The 26,515-nt window shown below is 46.4% G+C and overlaps 1 protein-coding gene across 3 annotated transcripts in view; it reads right to left on the reverse strand.

The window, feature by feature from the left end:
- Positions 1-26,515, reverse strand: part of ASS1 (argininosuccinate synthase 1) — an 80,827-nt gene that overhangs the window by 38,068 nt on the left and 16,244 nt on the right. For all 3 annotated transcript variants that reach the window (XM_033137637.1, XM_033137636.1, XM_033137638.1), the window contains exons 5-8: positions 25,073-25,129; positions 22,745-22,819; positions 8,880-8,950; positions 8,622-8,652 (exon numbers count right to left, since the gene is read on the reverse strand). In XM_033137637.1, coding sequence (XP_032993528.1) covers positions 8,622-8,652; positions 8,880-8,950; positions 22,745-22,819; positions 25,073-25,129 — 234 coding nt within the window. The remainder of the gene's footprint in view (positions 1-8,621; positions 8,653-8,879; positions 8,951-22,744; positions 22,820-25,072; positions 25,130-26,515) is intronic.

The raw sequence follows: 26,515 nt of genomic DNA on the forward strand, positions 1-26,515 counted from the left end.
ACAGCCCCCTGGATCAGAAGCTGTTCAAGTCACTGGGAAAGGCTTCCACTTAGTACAAAGAGCCCCTGGCTGTGGTCCAACTAGAACATTTATCCCATCAAGCAGACACCATCAGCAGATGGGAGTGCCCAAGGAGAAGGCTAGGGGGCAGCCATAAGGGGGGGGAATGGAGCAGTGGGGAGATGTGCAACTTAAATTATTTAAACATTACAGATTGAACTCCCTCGCCAACAAAAAGTGGGTGCAACTCCATTTTGGTCAATGAAGCTCCCAATGGAATATATTACCAGTGCTGGAAGATAGGATCTTTTCCAGGTTTCTCAGGTAGCTGGGATGCAGCTGAACTCAGCAATTATTTCTTTCTTTATAGTAATAAATATATATATATATATATACCATCAAAAAATCAGAGCAGCTTGCAATGACCATATCTATATATGTTTTTTAAAAATAATAATTAAAAAACCACTTTTTAAAAAATCAGAGATTATCAACTCACCATAGAAGGAAACTTCCTTAATAGCCTACAAAGGCCAAGCAGAATAGAAAATTTTCAGCAGGCTTTTAAAAGTTAAAACAGAAGGTCCCTGCTGAATCTCTATTGGCAGATAGTTCCAAGGGGCTGGGCCCATCACACTCGAGGCTCGGTTTCTTTTCGTTTTCCGATGAAAGTCAACAACTCAGGAAATTACCTGCAATGCTCCTGCAAGAACGAGTGATCATTCTGGGATACAAAGGTTCCGGCCATCCCCAAGGTACCCTGGACCTCAGTTGTTCAGGGCTTTGTAAATTAACAACTTGAACCTGGCTCAGTCGTTGATGGGCAGCCAGTACAGCTGTTCTAACAAGGGTGTCCCATGTTGTTGACTAGGTGCCCCCACCAGCAGCCTGGCTGCCCCATACTATACCATCTGCCCTTTCCAAACCAGGCCTCCAGGAGGCCCTACCTAGAGCACATTGCAGTAATAGAGCCTTGAGGTTGTAGTTTGAGGCTTCCCCCCCCCCTCCAAACTGCATCGCAACTGCATCATTGCAGGCCCAGAAACCAAAATTTGCTGAGGAACAGGGTCTCTGAACTTCCACCGCCAGCCTTCTCCCTACTGTGGGGCTTTTTATACCCTCCAGGTGTCTGCACCCTTCATTCTAGCTAAGGTCCTGCAACTGGGGCCCTTCCCTACCATAATCTTGGTCAATGGAAGGGCCCCACCCTGCCCCTTCCAACACAGGTGGAGCCTCCTGGTGGTGTCCAGATATGGTCTCCTCATGAGCCATTGCCTGGTTGGTGCTTGCTGGTGAGGATTGGGGCCTGCAAAGGACCATGGAGCCCCTCTAGCCCATCACACACACTTCCAAATTCCAGTGCTATTAAAGGACAGAAAACAAAAGCAAAACCTCTTTCTACCACCATGATGGAAAGCCTCTTTCCACCAACACCAAATGCTAAGATGAAGTGCCAACACAATTAGAGGCGAAAGGAGTCCACAAAAGGAGATGTATTGGCAAACTTTGGGGGAATCTAAAGTATACCAAGATAACATCTGTGGAGCCAAACATGCACCCCAAATCAAACATGTGCCCTGAATTCTGAGCATGCTCAGTTCTCAAGGGATGTCATTTTGGGAAATAAAATTGGCAAAAGGATGTCTGCTTAAGCACCAACAGCTTATAATATCTTGGAGGGGCTAACGGCTAGCGAGAACCCTAAAGAGGAGCACTCCTGCAAAAAGGGAAGTGCATGCTGCAACATTTTGTGGCAGGCCCCACTTTTGGTTAGATCAAAATCTGCCACAGATGTCCTTGGGCTTCTGGGGACCCATTAACAAAAAACAGTGGGCCATATCCTGTGAATGAAGCTGGAGTAACGGCTACACATCCTGCCTTTGTTTCTCTTTTGATTCATTGCTGGGAGACATTTTGGGAAGCCCAACCCCTGAAAACACTGGGGTCCTGCTCACATTTTAGGAATTTCCCTCTGGGCATATTGTCCTCTGGAGATCACAGCTTCACCAGCCCCTGGGCACTCATAGACCAGTCACTGCTGGGCTTGTGAGCCCCCAGGCTGGACTCTGAACAAGGCCCTGATGCTGACGTCCGCTGCTCCATAACCACCCCAGAGAATGTGCAACCTAGGTACAGGAATGTGTGACAAACACGCCTCTCTCTTTCCTATATTTCAGGGATCAGGGAGGGAGGGAGAGAGGGATCAGTCAGTCCTGGTTCTCTCAGTTTCTCATTTTTCCCATATTAAATTCAGTCCTCTAGAATCCTGCAGCAATTTGCAATAACAATAAAAACCCATCTCCTGAAAATTCATCAGAGCTGTGACGGGATAGGGGTGCCAAGGTGAGGGGCATTGTGTTGGCAAGGAGTGAGATTTGGTAGAGGACAGGTGGGGTTGCTGAGCAATGTGAACAGGGGCAGGAACCCACAGTGTTACATAACTGTAAGCATTAGTTGGTTGGAAAACTGCACTGCAAAATTCAGAAAGTACAGATTCAAAAGTTCAGATTTTGAAGGATGGCTGTGTTTGCAGTTCACACACTGCAAAATTCATAGCTTAGTCTTTAAAGGAGAAAAGAATCCAATTTCTTCTCCATCCCTAATTGTCTAGCTCCATTATTTTATTTTATTTTTTGTCTGGGGACAGGACTCCAGTTCCCAGCATCTCTGACCACTTGGCCATGCTGGAGTCCAACAACATCTGACAATAAGAACATATGAAGAGCCCTGCTTGATCGGGCAGTGACCCACTTAGCCCAGCATCCCCACAGTGCCCAACCAGATACCCCAATGGAAAGCCCACAAGCAGGACCCAAGCAGGAGAGCCCTCCTCCCTCCGGTAGCTTCCAGCAACTGGTGTTCAGAAACATGACTGCCTCCAACCATGGCAGCATCCCATCATGGACGAACCCCAGCTTCTCCCCTCCAATGTACTGGTGTCCTGACTGTACAGCATGTTGGGGGAACTGTGAGCCTTCCAGCCCTTGTTGGACCATGCTTCCCACCACCCATGGCTGTTGGCTAAGCCAGCTGGGGCTGGCGGGTGCTGCCACCCTAGATCTCCATGGGCCAAAATGAACGGCGGGTGTCCAGGCTACTTTTTTTCCTGAAAACCTCTCTCTATTTTGAGTTGCAGCAGAAGTTAGATTGGTGGTGGGGGGAGAGAGAGTAGAGGATGCTGATATGCAGACACCCTGTCCCTTCGTCTTCTCCTCCTCCACCCCCTTTCGCCATCATCACCCCCCCAACAGACATGACCCCCCCCCCAGACCTGACAGCCGGAGGGATTTGAAAACAGATGGTTGAGCTATTTTCTGCCTCTGTGAGGCCCGATTGAGGAGCAATGAGGCAGCTAATACCTCGGAAGATAGAAATTTACTTGCTTTAACTTCATATGGGTACCCTGAAAAGAGTTCATTCAGTCCCAGGCACAACAATATCAACCCTGGATGAATAAACCATTTGCAGCATCGATAGCTGTACATCACACTTTAGTTCATGGACCATTTACTTCCAATTTTTTCCTCTTCTTGCCCCACTCCCTGATTCTTCATGCACACACACCCTCCCCACAATCACCCAGCCTCCTCCCTCCCTCCCTCTCCCTCCCCCCCTTCTTTCTTTCCCCATTGCCCCTTCATCCCTTTAAAGATGACATCCCAAGACCAGCCCTCCTATGGTGTGGGATAAATAAGGAGGCATTGATATACTATAGCAAACCTCTATGTTGTTTGAACTGGGGCATTTTCCTTCTTCTTTTTAATGGGGAATAGAATTAGCCAAAGCATGTACCCAAATGATGGAATGAAGCCCATAATGCCATGTTGATGCATTCATTTGTTTGTTTGTTTATTTAAAAAATCTATTTAGTTGTTTTATTTAATGGCCCTGATTTAGGGAATTGTAACTATAGACCCAACTTTGCTTTCAAAACATTTGGCTAAAGAGTTTTAAATATTTCACATAGGCACTCAATTCTCCTCTGCCTTTTACCCAGTGCTTTTTTTTTCTTTAAAAAAAATGTCTAGGGGTACTCTCATTTTCCTACTCATATTGAAATACTGCTCCTCAATTTCGGCCCAACTTAGATTCACAAAATGTTTAGGGGTATGCGTACCCCCCCCAGAAAAAAGCACTGCTTTTACCTCTCCCTTTCCTGACCCCCCTTCTCTCACCCACCTTCGTTGTGATTTCCTCAACCCCCCACCCACCCACGCCACCAACCTGGAGTACTAAAGTTTTTCATGATCTGAGCACAGGTTCTTCCTTCCTTTCCAAATAAGTATGATCAAGCCTTCCTGAAAAGCACAGCCAGAGTAAAATTGGAATCTGCCGCCCGTATAATTTGGGCTTCTGCGTTTACGCATTTTGAGTACATGTGTGTGTGTTGTTAAAATAACAGACCCATACATGAAAATGCAGCTTCCCCCCCCCTTTGATGTAAAAGATATCGTTAGGAAGGGGGAAATGGAGCGAAGGGGGAGGGAGAATCCAATCTCTCTTGCTTTAGAGGGGGTCATAACCTTGTTTCATTAGGTTTCTGTACAGATGGGCTTGTTGCATGAGCGACAGTGTGTTTTGAATATAGACATTTCTGTATATATAGCCTAGGAACTGGTTTTGGGGTTTTTTTTGGGGGGGTGGGCAAGGACGCAGTTAGAAACTTAAGGCATTGTTACGGGCACCAGAAAATGCCCATTTCACAGGAGGAAAAACAGGGGATTATTTGTTAATTAGGTTTCTTACCCTCACTCTTCAGCACAAGATTCAAGGGTGGACTGGAGAAAGGGGGGAATGCAATGGATTCACGTAAGATTCACTCAAAGTGCACCTATTAAAATTAATGGACTCAAGACTGTCAGAAAAGCCTGCTGTGTCAGGTCAATGTCCCAGCTAGTCCAGCATCCTGTTCTCACAATGGGAATCCCGCAAGCAGGATATAAGTGATTCTCAGCAACAGGTATTCAGAGGCAACCTGTTTCTGACAGTGGAGGGAGAGCATCAAAAGAGCCTGGCTACTGGATTAGGCCAAAGGCCTATCTAGTCTAGCATTTGGTTCTCACAGGTAGGAACCCTAACAAAGAGGACATGAATGCGGCAGACCAACATAGTCGTGTCCATTAATTTCTATGGGAGAAACCTAGCTAAGTACCACCCAATATCCAAACCCAGTCAAAACAACTTGCTGTGCAAAGGAATAGGATGGATCCTAAAATATACTTCTCAATGGCTTAAGGCCAGAGTACAGAGGTACATTTTCAGCATATCTGTACAATGAGGGTGGCCGGTGCATCTCTGCAGAGAGGGAATTCCATCATCTTTAATTTATTTGTGAGTTGTCTAACATGGGGATGTGCCGAGGTGACTTACCACCAAGTTTAAATATTTTACAGATTTCATCAAATGCCTGGGATAAGTGAATTCTGTATGTCTTTATTAAAATTTAGAGGCACTCCTCTGACTTTACACACACACACAGGCTCAGTTTTCAATGTCTCCGCACTCAGATATGCCCAAGCCCCACTACCTGAGTCCCCTACTTGCACCTGCCTTTTCAATTAATTGGTGACAAGCCTAGAGTGGTGACTTGTGCAGAGATTCAACAGGCAGCCTCCTCTGCGAGTGGCTAATTCTGCTGGAGGAGGGTGTGTGTGAATGAAATGATACCCAACACCAAGATGCTGCAGAAATGCCTATCCTCAGCAGGGGTTGGCAAGAAGCAAGCAAGTTCAGAGCAGGGACTCGTGCAGGGATATGACAGGCAGCCTTCTCTTGGGGCAAATTATTGTGCTCCATCTCTCTGCATTGCTATGATCAAAACACAGAGATCCAGAACGGGCACACAATAAGATTATGCTATATGTAGTAGTAGTAGTAGTAGTAGTAGTAGTAGTAGTAGTAGTAAGTTGCATTCAATGCAAGTCCTACTCAAAGCAGATCCACTAAAATTAATAAATGTAACTAACTTATGTCCATTAATTTCAATGGATCTATTTGGAATAAACCTTAGTTGTATACATTTTACTATTATTAGGCAAGTGGCTTCTGTTTTAACTTTTAAACACCTGCTGAAAACTTTTCAAGCCTATGCAGGCAATAAAGAATACATATTCCCATAATGGTTCACTGATGTCTGTTTTTTAAGTTTTTAATGGTTTTAATGTATGGTTTTATGTGTTCTTGTTGTAAGCTGCTTTGATTTTTTAAAATGAAATAGTGGTCTATAAATGTTTTTTTTTATAAACAAATAAATTTACTACCGGTAATTGTTGTTGTTTTTGGGTTGTATTCAATGCTAATCCTATTTAGAGTGGATCCATTAAAATTAATAAACATGACTAACTTATGTGCATTAATTTCAATAGATCTACTCGGTGCAAACCTTACTTGGATACAAGTAGTAGTAGTAGTAGTAGTAGTAGTAGTAGATGTATCTCTTATTATTTACCCAACCTTCACCATAAGATTCCATGGTGGGTCCCAACCACTTGAAGTACAATACTATGCACGATTTACACCAAATTAAACTGCCCGCTCAACCTCTTTCAAGTGATGTTTCATTGGAAGGAAAGTAATCATGCAGAGACATGACAGCACCCTCCCTTTGGGGGGTAGCTGGTGCTTGCAGGAGCCTTTCATTTTACATCTAGCAGCACATTAGCAGTCCTCTATGGCAGAGAGCTTCAAGAAGCAGGGGATCATCCAGTTACCAGGAATGGCACAAGAACCTTTATCCCAAACACACACACACACACACAACTTTCTCACCCATCATCACCTCCCCCCCCCCAATCCCCGGCCAACCCTCCGTGCCTGATTGTCTAATTAGTGCTGATGGATAGTTTAAGTAGCTCCCCTGAGCGTGGCAAGTCCAGCAGAGCATAAAGTGGAAGTGATTAGGACCAGCAGGCAACAAAGCCATCCAGCCCCATTAAGATGCAGCGAGGGCCATGCCCAGGAACTCCGGAGTGACACGCAGCGCTCCCAGACAAGGAGGACAGCACTTGGAAGTGGGTGGACAGTGCCTGCTGGGCCTGCCCCCTGTAGGAACGCTTAAGGAGTAATATCCACATGGGCTCAAGCAAGGAGGATCTCTGGAAGAGGCCCAGGTCCAAGGCCCTGTGGGATGCTAGGGTGGCTTCCCTCAAAGAATCCTGGGAAATGGAGCTTGTTACAGGTGCTGAGAGTTGTTAGGAGATTCCTCTCCTCCCAAGAGCTACAGTTCCTAGAATTCCCTGGGAAGAGGGCTTGAGTGTCAAGCCACTCTGATGAGAGTTAGTTGGCTCTGCCTCTCATTGGCTCTGCCTGGCTCCTCGTATTGTTTGGCCTTCCTGTTTCCTGCCCTACCAGTCTCAATGGGCAACGGCCACCACAGGATTTGTGCACAGAACTTGGCTGTTCTGATCCTATTGAGCTCTGCCCACTTCGGACCCCATCTCCTGCACTGAGTACATGCTATTCATGTATTTTTATGCAGAATTATACATGGGGAATAGTATATTATAACTATAATATGCATTAAAAAATAATAAATTATTATTCTATTCTAAAAAATGCTACTCCTGTGCGGTACTATAGTTCTGCAGCATTATGCTTTACCTATTAGCACATGATTATAATTATTTTAATACAGTTGTGTATCTTGTTGTATGCATCTGTTTCTGTACAGGGTTAGCCAACAAGGCACCAGATATTTTATTTATTACTTTATTTATCTCATTTCTACCCCACCTTTTCCTCCAAAGAGCTCAAGGTAGCTTATGTGGTTCTCCCCCCCCCCATTTAATTCCCGCGACAACCCTGTGAGGTAGAATAGACTGAGAGAAGCAGCAACTAGCCCAAGGTCACACCCAGTGAGCTTTATGGTTGATTGGGGATTCGAGCCCTGGTGTCTCCCAGGTCCCAGTCTTCTGCACCACATTATCTCAGACTGGTTTGGGACCACCATTCCTAACCATTGGGCTTGGTGGCTGATGGGAGATATAGTCCAAAACATCACATCAGCTATCCCTGCTTTAGGAAACCTGTTCATATGCGTATGATATTGTATATATAATAATGTCTATAAATGAAATAATTGTTCATATTTTTAGCAGAACTGGTAAAAACAAAATCATTTTGCTTCTTGTCAACGCCAAGGAGTGAGATAGGAATTAAGAGGAGAGGAGAGGAGGAGGAGGAAGAAGAAGAAGAAGAAGGGGGGAGGGGAGGAGTTTTAGACTTGATATCCCGCCTTTCACTCCCCTTAAGGAGTCTCAAAGCGGCTAACAATCTCCTTTCCCTTCCTCTCCCACAACAAACACTATGTGAGGTGAGTGAGGCTGAGAGACTTCAGAGAAGTGTGACTAGTCCAAGGTCACCCAGCAGCTACATGTGGAGCAGTGGGGAAGCGAACCTGGTTCACCAGATTATGAGTCCACCACTCTTAACCACTACACCACGCTTGCTCCTTGACTGGCAGTAGCTCTCTAGGGATTCATGCAGGGGTCTCTCCCATCCCTACATGGAGATGCCACAGAGGACTGGACCTGGGGCCTTTTTCAAGCAAAGGAGGTGCTGTTCCGCCAAGATATGGCCCTCTCCCATATCCCCTCTGATTTTTCTTGGTAGGCACTGCTTACCTTAGGGTTCTCCAAGATCCCGGCCTCATAGCTTTGGAATATGGAGATCAAGTAAGGGAGAAAAGGAGAAAAGTTTAATTAGTAACTGGGTCTCTTGTCCTCCTGGGCCGCTTGTGGCATAGGGCTGACCTCTGTCAGAAACAGGGCACTGGGCTAGGTGGCCATTTGCTCTCAAGCAGCAGCAGCAACAACAAATTTTATTATTTGTACCCTGCCCATCTGACTGGGTTGACCACTCTAGGTGACTTATTGTCTCACCTGATGTGCATAAGGTTTTCATCCATGCTCCATGGATTGGTGGGCGTCACTGGAACAGGGATGCCATGCTCCTACAGACAAGATAAAATGAAAAGGGGAGAAGAAATTAAATCTTGGAAACAAAGCAGTGCAGCGTCAGGAGAAACAGCTTTTGCTATGGCAGACAGACAGCAGTGCAACCTGTTGCTTCTGCCTGCTTGCTTTTCAGATCATCAGTTGTCACAAGATATATTTTGCAATATTCCTGGGGCCACGAAATAAGCAATGCTTTGGTGCGGGGATTCTTTTGCTGGAGCCTCCCGCGTGCAGGGCAAGGCCCACTGCACACGGGATTCCAGTTGCCAGGGATCTGCGGCCAGGGGCGTCGCTAGGGGGGGTGCGGTGGGGGCGGTACGCCCCCGGGCAACAGGGGCGACAAGCGGCGGGTGGGGGCGACAAGCGGCGGGTGGGGGTGACAAGCGGCGCCCCTCCCGCCACTCCCCAGGCAACGGCGGTCACCCTGGGAGCAGCAGCGCTGCATGGATGGGGTGCTCCCTCGGCCGTGCGCTGTTGCTCCTGGGGCGACGGAGCGAGCGGCGGCGCGTGGGGATGACAAGCGGCAGCCCCTCCCGCCATTCCCAAGCACTGCCGCTCCCTCCGTCACCCAAGGAGCAACAGCGCACGGCCGAGCGAGCACCCCGTCCGTGCAGCGCTGCTGCTCCCGAGGTGACCGGCAGCGTGGGGAGTGGCAGGAGGGGCCGTCGCTTGTCACCCCCACGCGCCGCCACTCGCTCCGTCCCCCGGGAGCAGCAGCGCACGGTGTGTGCGGTGCTGCTGCTCCTGGGGCAACGGAGCGAACGGCGGCACGTGGGGGTGACAAGAGGCAGCCCCTCCCACCATTCCCATGCTCTGCCGCTCCCTCCGTCACCCTGGGAGCGGCAGCGCACGGCCCGACGACGGAGTGCGCCTGCACGCGCAGGCGCACTCTGTCATCGGATCGCCGCTTCCACAGCCTCCTTTTGAGCCGGAGAGCTTAAAAGCGAGCTCTTCGGCTTAAAAGAGGGCTGCAGAAGCGGCGCCAGCACTCCCGGAAACGCCCTGGGGGCGGAGCGTCATGACGTCACAATGTGATGTCGCGACGCCCCGCCCCCGGGGCGTTTCCTTTGCCGCCCCAGGTACCGCGGAGCCTTACTCCGCCACTGTCTGCGGCCAGTGCCTCACATGCGTTCCTGCACGGGCGCCGGCCAAGCCTGCGAACGGGACGGCCGATAGTTCCAGAGCTTAAACTCACACCGGCCGTTGTCCGCCAGGTTAAATCTGAAGGTGCGTGAGTAGTCCGACGAAAAGTGCCTCGTAAAAAATACCCGTAAGCACTTGCGACCTCCTAAGCTGTCCCCTTTAATAATGTACCCAAACAAAAGATGGCCAAGACTACGGCCAGGCAAAAGCGCCAATAGACTATGAAAAATAAAATCGAGACGAAATAAAGACAGACAATCACTGTTTCTTTTAGATGGCTTTGGCTGACCCGCATAGGCTGTTACCTTTCTCTATGCCTAAACTATTCTAACATTCCCTAGGCTAGCCGACCCTGAACCGCCAATTCTTCTGCAAGTTCTAGGCTACCTAAGACTAAAGCTATCTAAGCCTAAACCGCCAAGTCTTCCGCAAGCTAACCTCTCTACCTCCTGCACGCGCTTCCAACCCAACCAACCCGTTCCCCGAAACCCCAACTATCTACATCTAAATCATCTGAACCCTAACTCTGACTGTCCGCCTAATACGGGGAGCCGCAGCCTTTTATTGACAACCAAGTGCAACGTCATGATCGATAAATTTACCAATAGGAACGCTGTTGCTGCCCCCAAAAAAGGCAGGAAGCAGATTAACTGATCATTCACAATTCAAACCTCTGGAACCAAAAAGTCTAGGCGGAGGGATCTCAGTGGCGAGACGCCTACTCAGCCCTGCTTTCGCTTTCACTTCTAAACGGAAGAATACATAAAATAGTGCACAACATTAACATTAACTTAAAGCAAATAATCGCGGGTTCAAGGAAACCCATGAAGTGTATTCCCACACTTTGGGGGAAGTTAGCTGGAGCAGAATCATAGAATTGTAGAGCGGGGAGCGACACCAAGGGTCTTCTTGTCCAACCTCCTGCAATTTAGGAGGGAAGCTCTTGGATCATGTGAGGCTGAGTCCTGCCTATTATTTATTTATGTATTTCAACCATTTATATACAGTACTGCTCAATCACAGTTGTTAGTTGTCCAAGGAAACACAATACACAAATCAGTTAAAAATTACAAACTCAAGAGTTCAGTTAAAAAGCCTCCAGGAATAATTTTTTAAGTATTCAGTAGGTGCCAGAAGGATACTTAACATCATGCACTTAACATCACGCATGGGATACTTAACATCATGCACTTAAATTACAACACTCGAACTTTCAGCACACTAGTGGCTTAAAGTACCTATGGGGTGTTGGTGTTTTAGCATTTTCCTGTTAAAATCATTTTCAGCTTTGCAATTCAGCCGGGAATTCCTGTCCACACATGAACAGAGGATAATTTGATTGGGTCAGTTGATATCAAAATTTGCAAAGACCAAATCCCTCAAACACTCTTAATTGCAAGTGAAACATATCCATAATTACATCTATGAACCCAGAGAAGTCTGACCGTTCATCTGTCTAGCTCAGTACTGTACTGTCAACACTAACTGGCAGCAGCTCTGTGCAAGGTTTCAGGCAGGGACTCCTTCCTACCCTTACCTGGAGATGCCACTGGGGATTAAATCTGGGACTTTCTGCATGCAGTGCAGATGCTCTGTCACTGAATCAAGAAAGAAAACAATGCCCGACCTGAAGAATATGGAGCAGATGATTCAGCAGGGGAAACACAGCCCAGAATAAGTAAGGAGGTAGTAGAGGAATACTTGGCTAATTTAGATGTATTCAAGTCTCCAGGGCCAGATGAACTACATCCAAGAGTATTAAAAGAACTGGCAGAGGTGATTTCAGAACCATTGGCAGTAATCTTTGAGAATTCCTGGAGAACAGGCGAAGTGCCAGCAGACTGGAAGAGGGCAAATGTTGTCCCTATTTTCAAAAGGGGGGAAAGAGAGGATCTGTGAGCACCTAGAAAGGAACACTGTGATAACTAAAAGTCAGCATGGGTTTCTGAAAAGTAAGTCATGTCAGACTAACCTGATCTCATTTTTTGACAGAATTACAAGCCTGGTAGATGAAGGGAACGCTGTGGATATAGCCTATCTTGATTTCAGCAAGGCCTTTGACAAGGTGCCCCATGATATTCTTGTAAAGAAGCTGGTAAAATGTGGGCTAGACAATGCTACCATTCAGTGGATTTGTAACTGGCTGATTGACCGAACCCAAAGGGTGCTCATCAATGGCTCCTCTTCATCCTGGAGAGAAATGACTAGTGGGGTGCCACAGGGTTCTGTCTTGGGCCCAGTCTTATTCAACATCTTCATCAATGATTTGGATGATGGGCTTGAGGGCATCCTGATCAAGTTTGCAGATGACACCAAATTGGGAGGGGTGGCTAATATCCCAGAGTACAGGATCACACTTCAAAATGACCTTAACAGATTAGACAACTGGGCCAAAGCAAACAAGATGAATTTTAACAAGGAGAAATGTAAAGTACTACACTTGGGCAAAAAAATAAAATATGAAAGGCACAAATACAGGATGGGTGACACCTGGCTTGAGAGCAGTACATGTGAAAAGGATCTAGGAGTCTTGGTAGACCACAAACTTGACATGAGTCAACAGTGTGATGCAGCAGCTAAAAAAGCCAATGCAATTCTGGGCTGCATCAATAGGAGTATAGCGTCTAGATCAAGGGAAGTAATAGTACCACTATATTCTGCTCTGGTCAGACCTCACCTGGAATACTGTGTCCAGTTCTGGGCACCACAGTTCAAGAAGGATACTGACAAGCTGGAACTTGTCCAGAAGAGGGCAACCAAAATGGTCAAAGGCCTGGAAACAATGCCTTATGAGGAACGGCTTAGGGAGCTGGGTATGTTTAGCCTGGAGAAGAGAAGGTTAAGGGGTGATATGATAGCCATGTTCATATATATAAAAGGATGGCATATAGAGGAGGGTGAAAGGTTGTTTTCTGCTGCTCCAGAGAAGCGGACACGGAGCAATGGATTCAAACTACAAGAAAGAAGATTCCACCTAAACATTAGGAAGAACTTCCTGACAGTGAGAGCTGTTCGGCAGTGGAATTTGCTACCAAGGAGTGTGGTGGAGTCTCCTTCTTTGGAGGTCTTTAAGCAGAGGCTTGACAGCCATCTGTCAGGAATGCTTTGATAGTGTTTCCTGCTTGGCAGGGGGTTGGACTGGATGGCCCTTGTGGTCTCTTCCAACTCTATGAATCATTGTCCTTCATCTAAAACTACTGTAAGGCCCTAGTCCTCATGAATAGAAGACGCTGGAGACTGCCCATGGAATCTTCTGCATGTAAAGTAGATGCTCTACTACTGAGCTGTGGCCCTTCCCACTGCCAGAGGTGTCTCTCCCTACAGAAGATTATCTTGTATGCACTGGTGGAGGAAGAGGAGTGCGGGGGGAGCACACTGCCCCCGGCAGCGCAATCCCGGTGGGGTGCCATTGCAGCTGCCCCCCACCCGTGCTGGGTGCCACGCCCCTGCGGGCAGCGCGCCATGCCCCTTTATGTGCGCCAGCCCGCCCCGCCAGCTCTCCGCCCTTCGTTGCCAGAGCATGAAGCTCCGCCACTGCTTGTATGGATTTTATTCAATCCAAATGTTTAAGCAAATTGTCCTGATTATCACAAGCTGGAGCTAGTGGACAGATTATAGCACAGTTAATATCCTTCAGTTAATATCCTCTCCAATTTTTTTTGCAGTCGAGTTTTCATCTTTCAAAAAATGTCCAAACAAAATATAGCTTCTATACTAATGTTGTGTGCTTTTTATATATACGTTCTAAAGTGCTCAGAAACCTATTTTGGCATTAAGCAATAGTTATACAAATAAATCACAGCAATTTGCCAAATATTAATTTTATGCAGTTAAAAAAAAAAAAGTTTTGAAGTGTCTAGATTTATGCAGAAACAGGATAAAAAGGTAATATGCATGAACACATGCCAGGCAGAGAGCAGACCAGAAATGGAATCATCCTTCTTTATTCTATAAAAAGTTTCACGCTGTCCCTACCTGCCTTTCACAAGGCCTCAAGACGTTTCCTCCTCTATTAATCTCCTTATCCTATCTCCCCCTTTCTCTCTCTCTCTCTCTCTCTCTCTCTCTCTCTCTCTCTCTCTCTCTCACACACACACACACACACACACACACACACACAGCATATAGATAGTCATAAACCTCAGCTCTGTTACGGGGTCACCCACTCAGTCAATTAGCCGGCGACATTTCTGTGGGTGAAATGGTCTGTGAAAACTGGGTGACTTACACGACGGGCATGGAATTAGCAGGAGATGTAGCAATGACATGGTTCTCAGCCTGACAAACGACACAGCAGCGGGGTGTTGATCGAGGGGGTGTTAGGCTCTGCCAGGGGAAGGCAAGACTCCACCAGCGTTTTCTTAACTTGAAAAATTTGACAATTGGGACAATAATTTATTTTATTTGCCAGAAGAGATGTTTGCTGTTTGTTTGTTTGTTTGTTTGTTTGTTTGTTGCAAAGTTGCAGAGAGGGGCATGCAATTCCTGGACAAATCCAGTCAGCGGGTGCGGATGTTGTGCTTGTTCCTTCCTGCATTACAAAGTCTTGAATCAGCGCCTGGGTGACCATCTGTTAGGGACAGCTTCCAAGTCTAGGTTCTTTGCATTGAGGAGGGAGGGTGTGTGCGTGCCTGTTAATTTATTATTTAGTTATTAAGAGATTTATTACCCAACCCTTTGCTGCAAGGTCCCAGGGTGGGTGACAACAATCATGTCACCATTCAGTACCGAAATTCCAAGAAAACACTTTAAAGTGACAGCAATGGCCAAAAAAATGTACCTCAGGCCATAGGCCGTCCTACCTCAAAAAGGGTATTTTAGGGTTCAAAAAGGTTCAGGAAAGGGCAACCAAAATGATCAAGGGGATAGAGTAACTGCTGCACTATGAAGAAAGGTGGCAGCACTGGGGGCTTTTTAGTTTAGAGAAAAGATAAGTAAGAGATGATGACACAGAGGTTTATCAAATGATGCATGGCTTGGAGAAAAAGAACACAGAAAAGTCCCCCCCCCCTCTCATGACAATAGAACTTGTGGACATCCTATGAAGCTGAATGTTAGGAGACTCAGGCAGGGCCGTAGGGAGCCACTTTGCCACCCGGGGCGGCAAACGCGGGGACACCCCCCTGGGGGCGGGGCACCACTCCCTAGCGCGCATGCACCGTGACGTCACTGCAGCCTTAAAACTTGCTGCGCCCCACACACGCCAGCAGTGTCGATCGCAGGGGCGGGGTGCCACCCCGAGTGTCACCCACCAGGGCGGTACCCGGGGCGGACCGCCCCCTATGCCCCCCCTCGCTCCGCCCCTAGACTCAGGACAGATAAAAGAAAGGACTTGTTTATATAGCAGAGTTGATGAGTGGAACTGACTCCCATAGGTGCCAGTGGCCACCAACCTATATGGCTTTGAAAGAGGATTGGGCAAATTAATGGCGGAGAGGGTTACTGATGGCTGCTAGCCATGATGGCTATGATCTGCCTCCACAGCTGAAGGCAGAAATGCTTCTGAATACCAATTGCTGGAAACCACAGGAGGGGAGAGAGGGCTCTTGTGCTCAGGTCCTGCTTCCGGGTTTCTCGGTTGGTAGAGCATGAGACTCTTAATCTCAGCGTTGTGGGTTCAAGCCCCACACTGGGCAAAAGATTCCTGCATTGCAGGGGGGTTGGGCTAGATGATTCTATGAACTACAATTCAATGTAGTCCATAGCAGCTAGACTCTACTAATGTCCTACCGCCACTGTCAGAGGCAGTGACTCTGAATACCAATTGCTGGAAATCGCAGGTGGGGAGAATGCTATTGCATTCATGTCTTGCTTGTGGGCTTCCCATCATGGGTATCTGGTTGGCCACTGTAAGAACAGGATGCTAGGCTGGATGGGCCACTGGCCTGATCCAAAAGGCTTTCCTTACATTCCTATGATAGAGGCTATCTCACAAAAGTTCCCGCAAATCTTTACTGTTGAAGACCAGTGCTTCCTATGGGACCGCCTCTCCTGGTATGTCCCGGGTAGGACCTTAAGTTTCTCAAATAATAACTTTTTGGAGGTCCCGAGCCACAAGGATGTTAGGTTGGCTTCAACTAGGGCCAGGGCCTTCTCAGTACTGGCCCCGACTTGGTGGAACGGTCTATCACAAGAGACCAGGGCCCTGCAGGATTTGGCATCTTTCCGCAGGGCCTGCAAGACGGAGCTGTTCCACCTGGCCTTTGGGTTGGTTTCAGTTTAACCCTGATGTTTCATTATTTTAGTGTGATTGGTGGGCTACTTAAAAATGAGGCTGCAGTCTAAATTAAATTTTAAATTGTATTTTAATCTGTATTTTCATGAATTGTTTTATGTTTTTGTTGTGATTTTATTGGTGTTAGCTGCCCTGAGCCCGGTTTGGTGGGGAAGGACGGGGTATAAATAAAAAATTAGTAGTAGTAGTAGTAGTAGTAGTAGTATTCCAAGTTTCAGCAGGGAGGGACATGCCTTCCTGTTGCTTTCATGAGGGTAGCAGAAAAATAAATTACCCCAATCATTTGCATTGGCATTTCTCTTGTCGTGGGCTGCAGCACCTCAGGCCCAGAGGCCAAATGTTTTGAGTGTTTTGGCCTGTCTGAAATGTGTCCTCAAAATCTGATCATGTCTCTTGCTTGCCTGGGTGGACGATAGAGAGGGTATGTTTGTAGAAACTAACCAGCACCGAGGGCCTTCTGGCAGTACCCTCACTGCGAGAAGTGAAGCTACAGGGAACCAGGCACAGGGCTGTCTCTGTAGTGGCGCCCGCCTTGTGGAATGAACTAACACAACTTTTAGAAGACATCTGAAGGCAGCCCTGAATAGGGAAGCTTTTTAATGTTTAATGTGTTTATTATGTTTTTGTATATGTCGGAAGCCGCCCAGAGTGGCTGGGGTAACCTAGTCAGATGAGCAGGGACAAATAAATTGTTGTTGTTGTTGTTGTTGTTATGAGGCAGATGTAACATTTATATTCTTTGCTCCACCCACTTTTCCCTTTGGCACCGCCCACCACTGGCATACAATCCTCAGGAGGTCACCCAGAAGGGAATGTGGCCCTCAGGGCTGAAAAAATGCTCACTGCCCCATGTCTTTCACCTCACAAGGACTCTTCCTGGCCTGCTGTTCTTTTCTCACCCATCCATCGAGGTGAGGCCTGCGCGAACGTATAGTTGTCCACGCTCCGAGTTCTGTGAAAGGGAGCAAACCCCCCACCCACCCACCCACCCACCCACTTCACACTCCAGCGACCGCACTGGTCCATTAGCTTTGAAGAGCTCGTTAGTCAATTAAAGCTCCCCTTTGTTTATACTGAATGGGCTGTTATAAGAAGCGGAGGGCAGGCTGGGGAAGCTAATTCTCTTTTTATGACCACAAATCTCTCTCTCTCTCCCCCACCCCCACCCGCCATTCCCTGTCCTGGAGCCCACCCCGGAGGCTACGCGAACACACACACACACACACACACACCCCAAGAGCCTGTGAAACATGGATTAGGTGTTTTATGCAAACATGGGTTTTAAAAGAGGCAGTAGTTTAAAGGTTTCAAATAAATAAAGTGAAGCAAAAGCCGGGTCATTTTCTTTTTGTTAGTGGCACTCTGAAAACACTCCAATTCCACCTGTGCTTTAAATGATGTAATCCAAGCGAGAGAATGCTAGAGTATGCACCACTCTGGCGAGAGAGTCTGCAGGCAGGTAGGGTCTCAGCCTGCGTACCAGATGGAGCTGGTAGACACCTGGACACAGAATTAACCTGTCTCCCCATGGACAGTTCTGTCCAAAATGACTCCCAGGCTGCTCACCTGGTCCTTCAGGGGCACAGTTACCCCATTCAGGACCAGGGAGTCCTCTACACCTGCCTGCGTGCTGTCCCCCAAGAACAGTACTTCTGTCTTGTCAGGATTCAACCTCAAATCTGTTAGCCGCCATCCATCCTCCAACCGCCTCCAGACAATCACACAGGAAATTCACCGCCTTCACTGGTTCTGATTTGAAAGAGAGGTAGAGCTGGGTATCATCCACATACTGATGAACACCCAGCCCAAACCCCCTGATGATCTCTCCCAGCAGCTGCATGTAGATGTTGAAAAGCATGGGGGAGAGGACAGAACCCTGAGGCACCCCACAGATGAGAGCCTAGGGGTCTGAACACTCATCCCACACCACCACTTTCTGAACATGGGCCAGGAGGAAGGAGCGGAACCACTGTATAACAATGCCCCCAGCTCCCAACCCCTCTAAGCAGTCCAGAAGGATGTTATGGTTGAAGGTGTCAAAAGCCGCTGAGAGATCCAGCAGAACTAGGAAACAGCTCTCACAGAATAGAATAGAATAGAATAGAATAGAATAGAATAGAATAGAATAGAATAGAATCATAGAGTTGGAAGAGACCCCAAGGGCCATCCAGTCCAACCCCCTGCCAAGCAGGAAACACCATCAAAGCATTCCTGACAGATGGCCCCGTGTCCGCTTCTCTGGAGCAGCAGAAAACAACCTTTCACCCTCATCTATATGACATCCTTTTATATATTTGAACATGGCTATCATATCACCCCTTAACCTTCTCTTCTCCAGGAAAGAGAGGTAGAGCTGGGTATCATCCACATACTGATGAACACCCAGTCCAAACCCCCTGATGATCTCACCTTTGTCCCTAGCCTGCAGGAGATCATCCACCAGCCGTAGGACAGTAATAGTACCGGTACAAGAATCTTTCCAAACCCTTCCTGGAGATGGTGGGGATTGACACCGTGAACTTTGGTAGTACAGTAGCAGATTCTGCATACTATTTATAACATGGAATAATATTTACTGAATTTATAAGTAATTTGGTACACAAGCAAGGTCTCCAAGTGACTTGCAAGCATTTTCAAGAACTGCGCTCAGAGCCCTGACCACTGTGCAGCCACTCACAGGGACAGATGTGGCACAAAGCTGTCAACCGTCCCTTTTTTGCGGGAAATTCCCCTACTATAGTACTGATAGGGGAATTTCCTGCAAAAAAGGGGGAAGGTTGACAGCTATGATGTGGCAGGCCTCTTAAGGGTGTGCCACATCAGTCCCTGTGAAAGGCTGGCCGTATGAAAGTTTTGTACAGTAAGGCTGGTTAGGTACTGGATCTGTGGCTTTTAACATATAACCTGCAGGCTCCACCACTAAGTGATGGGTCCCTTTGTATCATCACTAAGAACATAAGAGGATAAGGACCTAAGAGCCTGCTGAATTAAGCCAATAGCCCATGCAGTCCAGCATCCTCTTCTTGCAGTGGGCCCTGCTGGGAAAACTGCAAGCAGGACCTGAGTACAAGAGCGTTGTCCCTCCTGAAGTTTCCAGCAACTGGCATTCAGAAACACTTCTGCATCCAACTGTGGAGGCAGAGCACAGCCGGCATGGCTAGTAGCCATCGATAGCACTCTCCTTCATGAACTCATGCCAATTCTTTCATATAGCCATCCAAGTTGGCAGCCATCTGTTGCTATTCAAATTGGTAGCCACTGCCTCCCTGCAGGAGTGAGTTCCATAGTTTAGCTTTGCACTGTGTGGATGAGTCCTTTATTTCCTCTGTCTTGAAGTTTCCAACATCCAGGAGGGAAAACTTTCCATTGGGGCATTTGGTTGGCACCCCGTGAGGACAACGGGCGGTGCAGGGCTAGATAGGCCAGTAGCCTAATCCAACAGGTTACTCTTATGCATGTGTTATTTTTCTGACTGCCTTTTAGTCTGGCTCTCTAAGCATTACAAAACCCTGGCTGAATCTGCTGGACGGGAGATAAAGGAACAGTTTGCTTGTGGCAGGACAGGCTCTCTAAAAGCTCTCCAATATCCTCATCCAGCACCTTACATTCGAAGAACAATACCCTGGTGGTGAATGAACACAAACAAACACACACACACACACACACACACACACACACAAACCCAGGTTGTGCATCCATTAACCAACCATTTCCCCTTCCCCCCCCCCTTTCCCTAACACACGGCCACGGTTTGAAAAGTCTGGAACGCAACTCTTTTCGCCCACATTAATTGCTTCGAGCGGGGGCCCTCTCCTCAGCTTATAGCTGCGGCCTTTTTTTTTCTTGGGAAGAGAAAAGGTGCACACTTCAGTTTCCCATACAATAACAATTAAAACACACACACACACACAAACAGAGAGAGGGAGAAGTTAATAATTTGACCATTTGGCAACATATGGGAGGCTCTTGGAAATTGCCTACTTAGGAATAAATAACAGATGGTAAAAGACAAGCATCGGGAAAAGCACGTGCCTCTTTATTTCCAAAATATAAAATTTAAAAGGGAGGCAGAGAGCGGCAGCATCCGGTCTTAGAACCCTCTGCAGAATAATTGTTTCTGACTAAACACAGCCTTGGATCTGCTTTAAATGGGCATTGTTGTTGGGTGTTTTTTAATTTTTTAAAAAAGAAGAGAGAGAGAGAGAGAGAGAGAGAGAGAGAGAGAGAGAGAGAGAGAGAGAACCTCAAGCAATTTTCTGGTTTATACACCGAACTGCTCTTTTCCTCTTGATTGATTGAGCCCAGTTGTCAAGCATTTCCATAAAGTCGCAAGGAAAGAAAAGGTCCCCTGGTGGGCAGCGAAGGGGCTCTGATGCAAAACTTCTAATATGTTTTATTGAAACTTGTTCTTCCAAAAAAAAAAAAAAAGCGGGGAATAAAAGGCATGGGGACGACGACAAAAAAGGCATTTACTTTGTCTCTGGAAGGAGCTATTGAAGTGGGGACAAGTTTCTGCCTTCAAAGTGGATGACAATTAACATCTAGGTAATTACGGGCCTTTAAAAAAAAAAAGGAGAAGGGGGAAACTATCCTTACGCCCCAAAAACCAAGGATACGTGGAAGCCTCCTGCAGGGGGTGCCTGTAATTGCTGCGGTAACGAGCAGGCGAGATTGCGCTCAGCTAAAATCCAAAGTGGCCTTGAAGGTTAGAAAATTAAAGGTTCGTTGTGATGAAAGAAGGGGGGAAATGACACATTGTGAACGGTGTAGAGAGAGAGAGAGAGGAGGCAGAATGGACGGCAGTTTTTTTTAAAGCACTCTGAAAGGTTTCAGTCCCACCCCAGCCCCCAGGGGACATAAGCAAAGCAGCCTCGATTTCACAGGAACGGGGTGCTCAGTGATGGAATACCTGTGTTCCAAGTTTGAGAAAGGGAAATGAGGTGGTCAAGTCATAGAATTATAGAGATGGAAGGGACCCCAGGGGTCATCCAGTCCAACCCCCTTAATGCAGGAATCTCAACTAAAGCATCCATGACAGATGGCCATCCAACCTCTGTTTAAAAACCTCCAAGGAAGGAGAGCCCACAACTGCCTGAGAGAGTCTGTTCCACTGTCGAACAGCTCTTACTGTCAGAAAGTTCTTCCTGGTGTTTAGTCAGAATCTCCTTTCTTGTAACTTGAAGTCATTGGTTTGAGTTTAACCCTCTGGAGCAAGCTTGCTCCATCTTCCATGTGACAGCCCTTTGGATATTTGAAGATGCCTGTCATATCTCCTCAGTTTCCTCATTTCCAAGCTAAACATATCCAGCTCCATCAACCCTTCCTCATAAGGCTTGCTTTCCAGACCCTTGATCATCTTGGTCGCCCTCCTCTGCACACATTCTGGCTTGTCAATATCCTTCTTAAATTGTGGCGCCCAGAATTGGACACCGTACTCCAGGTGTGGTCTGACCAAGGCAGAACAGAGTGGGACTACTACTTTCCCTTGACCTCGACACTATAGGTGTTGCTGCAGCGTAGAATAGTATCACAGATTTCAAAAAGTGTACTCTGAGTAAAACTTATTTGAAGACCATTCCGAGGCTGCAGCAAATTTCCACATGGAAGCACCTGCTGAGAATCGGAAGTAGCAAAATCCTGTTCATGAGAACTTAAATCCAGCCGCAACCAGGGCATAGAGTCAGAGGCTGCAGAGGTATCAGCTAGGCCAGGTTTAGGACTTCCAGCCAGCTGCTGCAGACCAAGTGACCACAGCGCCTGAGGCTGTCAGGCAGGAGGCCCTGGAAGAGTGCCCTGCACTAGAAAGGCCGAGAGAGCTCCTTGCTCAGAGGCCCATTCTTCCTGTGGGCCTGAGAAACCAAATGCCTCTCACATTGCACACCAGGAGGCGGGCTACAAAATGGGAAAGGGACATCTGTTTGGCCTTTTAAGAACCTGAGGTGGTTCTTCTGAGCCTAGAAGAGGCAGGCCAAGGGGCAGAGGCTTAAAATGCCTCAGGCTGCTCTCAGTGGCGATGAGAGCAAGTGGCTCCTTTATATATATATATATATATATATATATATATATATATATATATATATATAAGACCATTATTTTTTTAAAAAAGTAATCAAACCCAAATAGGATAAAAACAATATTAAAAAACAAAACAAAATCCAAATGTATTAAAATACAGATAACAAAAACAGCACAGCACTATTTAAAGCCCCATCCTTAAGAAACAGTCAATTCTCAAAGAACGAAACAGTCTTCCCTCCTTTGCCAGTGGAAGGACAAGGAGGGAGCCAGACCGGCTTCTCCAGGAAGGAAGTTCCAAAACTCCAAAGAACCATACCTTTAATTGCATGAATTAACAGGGGTACAGGAATGAGGGGAAAGGACTAATTCGGGAAACGGGCGAATTTTCTCCTACCTTGGCATATTCCATGAGGTCACTTCGGCCTCGAAAGCGGTTGTAGAATTCCGGCATTCTCCAAGGAGCAATGATCTGCAGAGAGTGGTAGGAAAGAACTGGTTATTCGGGGTGGGGGTGGGGGGTTGTCAGCAAATATGAGTTTGGTAGAACCAGGTTCCAACATAAAGTCAAGGACAGAGTAACCAATGGCTACTAGCCGCAATGTGTTCCACCTCTACTGTAGGGAGAGTGCTGCTGCACTCAGGACCTGCTTGTGGGCTTCCTATCATGGGCACCTGGTTGGCCACTGTGAGAATTAGGATGCTGGACTAGATGGGTCACTGGCCTGACCCAGGAGCAAAGCTCTTCTGATATTCTTCTGCCAGAAGTTGGAGTTCAAGGACAGGATCCACTGTTAGTCCTCCTTATTCAGAGACATGGCTAACTGAAGAACATTCATTCCAGTGTGTCTACTCTGAGTAGAGCTTGGTAGGATATAACCCCAGCAACATTTGGAAGATACATTATAGGCCACTTTCACACCATACATTCAAAGCGCTATGATGCCACATTTAACAGCCACGATTTCACAAAACAACTATTGAAGCTGTGTGAGCTATTTTCATGATTATATGCATTTTTATGCACAGTTTACCCTAGTGTATGCATTTTTATTTATTTTGGGAGGCACATTGCTTGGCTGGAGAAGGGCAGATTTCAGAGTGAAATTTCCAAAACGTGCAAATTTGGGTTGGTTCACCTATAAATGAGGCCAGAGTTTGATTTCTCCCCCTTAGACCTGGCCCACAAGGTGAAGACCAACCCCTTGGGGGCAGTGGGATTACCTGCTAAGACACATGGGGATACTTTGAAAAGCTGGTATCACTGGATCAAGTTCATCAGTTTTGTTGAATCGAACTAAATAATTTTAACTGGATTTTCAATAAATTCTAATTCATTGTTACTGTTTTGAATCTTATTGCGTTATTATTTTCTTTAGTGGGTCATGCAAACTGCCATTCGGAATAATGAGTTTATGGAACCAAGGTGATAGTGGCCCGGAAAAGTTTGGGGACCACAGCTCTGGAGACTTTCCTCAAAACCAGCTACTAGAATGAACCCTTGCCTGGAGTAGAGAGAGTTTCAAAGCTCTTTTGGATAGCCAGGAGCACTGGCCATTAAGCATCCCCTGCTCTCCTGCATTAATCTCATCAAACAAAGGTAATCCAAGATGCTCTCAAGCTGTTACTGTAACTTAATGACCTGCCCAAGGCAAGGTGCAATTCAGGTGTCCATTTCACCTTCTCCAGTTTGGGTTAAAACAGGAGGCCGATTAAAAGATCAGAACAACCCGTTTGAAAGCCAATAGATTTGACAACCAATTTTCTGGGTTGTTGTTTTTTTTTTATGTAACTCTGAAGAACTGACTTCGAGTTTCAGTTGTTGGAAAGGGACTGGAAAGGCTGGAAAGGGACATCAGCAAAAAAAAGGGGGGGGAATTGCATGTAAGAAAAAAGAATGGAATTCTAGAGTATATTTAAGCTTCAGGATTCAGGCAATTAACAGGTTAGAACAATGGTTCCCAAACTTTTTCTGGCTACCGCCCTCTCGGTTCCATACACTCATCTCCAATGCTCCCTACCCTATAAAATAGCAATATTCAGAATAGCAGTTTGCAGGCCCCACTAAGGAAGATAAAAGCACAATAAAATTCAAAATAGTAACAATTAATTGCACATTTATTCAAAATCCAATTAAAACTATTTAGTTGAATTAATTCATCAAAACTGCTAAATTTGATCCAGTAATGCTAACTTTTCAAAATACAGTATGATGGTCATTTATATATCCACCAGCACCCTCTGCTGCCCATTTGTCTCTTAGCACCCTCACATGTAATCCTACTGCCCCACAGGGGGCAGTATCACCCACTTTGGGAACCACTGGGCTAGAGTGATTAATGAAGGCTACATTTGCACCATACCACTTTAAACAGTTATGTTTCTGCCGCTGCAAAGAATTCCAGGATCTGTAATTCGTTATGGGTGCTGAGAGTTGTTAGGAGGCCCTCTTCCCCTCCCAGGGCTACAGTTCCCAGAGAGGTTTAAACAATGAATCCCTCATCCTAGGGAAACTCTGGGAATTGTAGTTCTTGGGAGAGGAACAGGGGTCTTCTGCAATCACCAGAGAGAATAAACTCCCCCCATCTCACGCTATGAATCAGCATCCCAATTGAGGCCCAATTCAGTTTGATTTTCTATTCTCCCCTAAAACAAATGCCCCCTCCGAGAATTTATCAACTTTGTTTTGATGGAAGGCCATCAGTACACTGGTACCACTCCTTACCTTGATCTGAGGGCAGATGGCATAGTAGGTGAGCTCAAAGCGAATTTGGTCATTACCCTAAAAAGGATAGAAGAACACAGAGTACAATCAAACACTCCTGAATCGCAGGCAGGTTTCAAATCTTGCCATGCTGATCAAGGGCTAGCAATTTTTTTCTGTCCCCGCTGTGACTGATTGGCTGCAAACTGACTGAGGTTCACTAGGAAAGTTGAGAAAAACCAGCTCTTCATGAGAGCCCCCAATTGCTTCCTTTTTCCTACTTTTAAGCTTCTAGTCCTCATTGCAACTCTTGAAAAAGAGCTTTATGGGGAGATACATCGATAACTCTTTATTTAATACCTGTACAGACCTTCTTTTCTCTAAATTAAAAAAGGTAAACTTAAGGTTTGGCATCCTATAAAAGGGTCTTTTAGCATTTAGGGATGGGCAAATCTGCCAATTTTGGTCTCTTATTTATTGGATAGTCAACATTACCATAGAAGCTGGCAGTTTTTTAGTTTAAAAAAAACTCACAAAGCCCATATTTGTAGCAGTCCCATGCCACTTTAAACAGTCATGGCTCCCCTCAAAGAATCCTGGGAACTGTAGTTTGTTAAGGGTGCTGAGAGTTGTTAGGTGGTCCCTGTCCCCCTACAGAGTTGCAGTTCCCAGTGTTCCTTGGGAAAGGGGATTGATTGTTAAACCACTCTGGGAAATGTAGCTCTGTGAAGGGAATATGGGTCTCCCCTAACAATTCTCAGCACCCTTAACAAACTACAACTCCCAGAATTCTTTGGGGGAAAGTCATGACTGATTAAAGTGATATGATATTGTTTCAAACAAAGCATTAATCAGAAGAATGGAGGGAAGAGGCTAATTAGCATCATGGCACATGAAGGGGGAGGAAGGTTAACCTGTTCCACTATCTGCAGGTAATTTTCAAGTGCATTCTGGATATTTAGGTTTATGCAGGTAAAACAGATTAAAGTTCTGTTACCCTGGCTCTAAAAGAGAGAGACTTTTGCAGTTAGGAAAGCAAAGGGGAAATGCTTGAGAAGAGTGGGGTGAAGAAATGATTAATGGGAAGATGTGTAAAACCCTGCCAGCAAATCCAGAGATCAGCTGGATGAATACTCCTTTATAGTACACCCTCATTGCAAACAAACACTCCTATATTGTATAAGCTCCCTAGAAACAAATGATAAAACATACTCATTAAGGTCTGGGCATAGCCTAACCTCTCTGTTGGTTTTGCACAAGCAAATCAGGAGGATATTCAATAAACAGGTCGTCTGGAGTTCCCACTTGCGACTCACAAGCCGTAGGAAGGGGTAATAACTGTCGGGGAAGGCACCTATGTTTTAATGAGAACTGTAGCTAATGGCTTGATGGGCTTGATGGGCTCCCCCTGTACATCAATGTGCATAGTACACCCCCAGACAGTGTCTTTCTCTAATTAACCTT

This window comes from Lacerta agilis, chromosome Z (genome assembly GCF_009819535.1).
Source record: "Lacerta agilis isolate rLacAgi1 chromosome Z, rLacAgi1.pri, whole genome shotgun sequence".
In the NCBI taxonomy this organism is placed as follows: Eukaryota; Metazoa; Chordata; class Lepidosauria; order Squamata; family Lacertidae; genus Lacerta; species Lacerta agilis.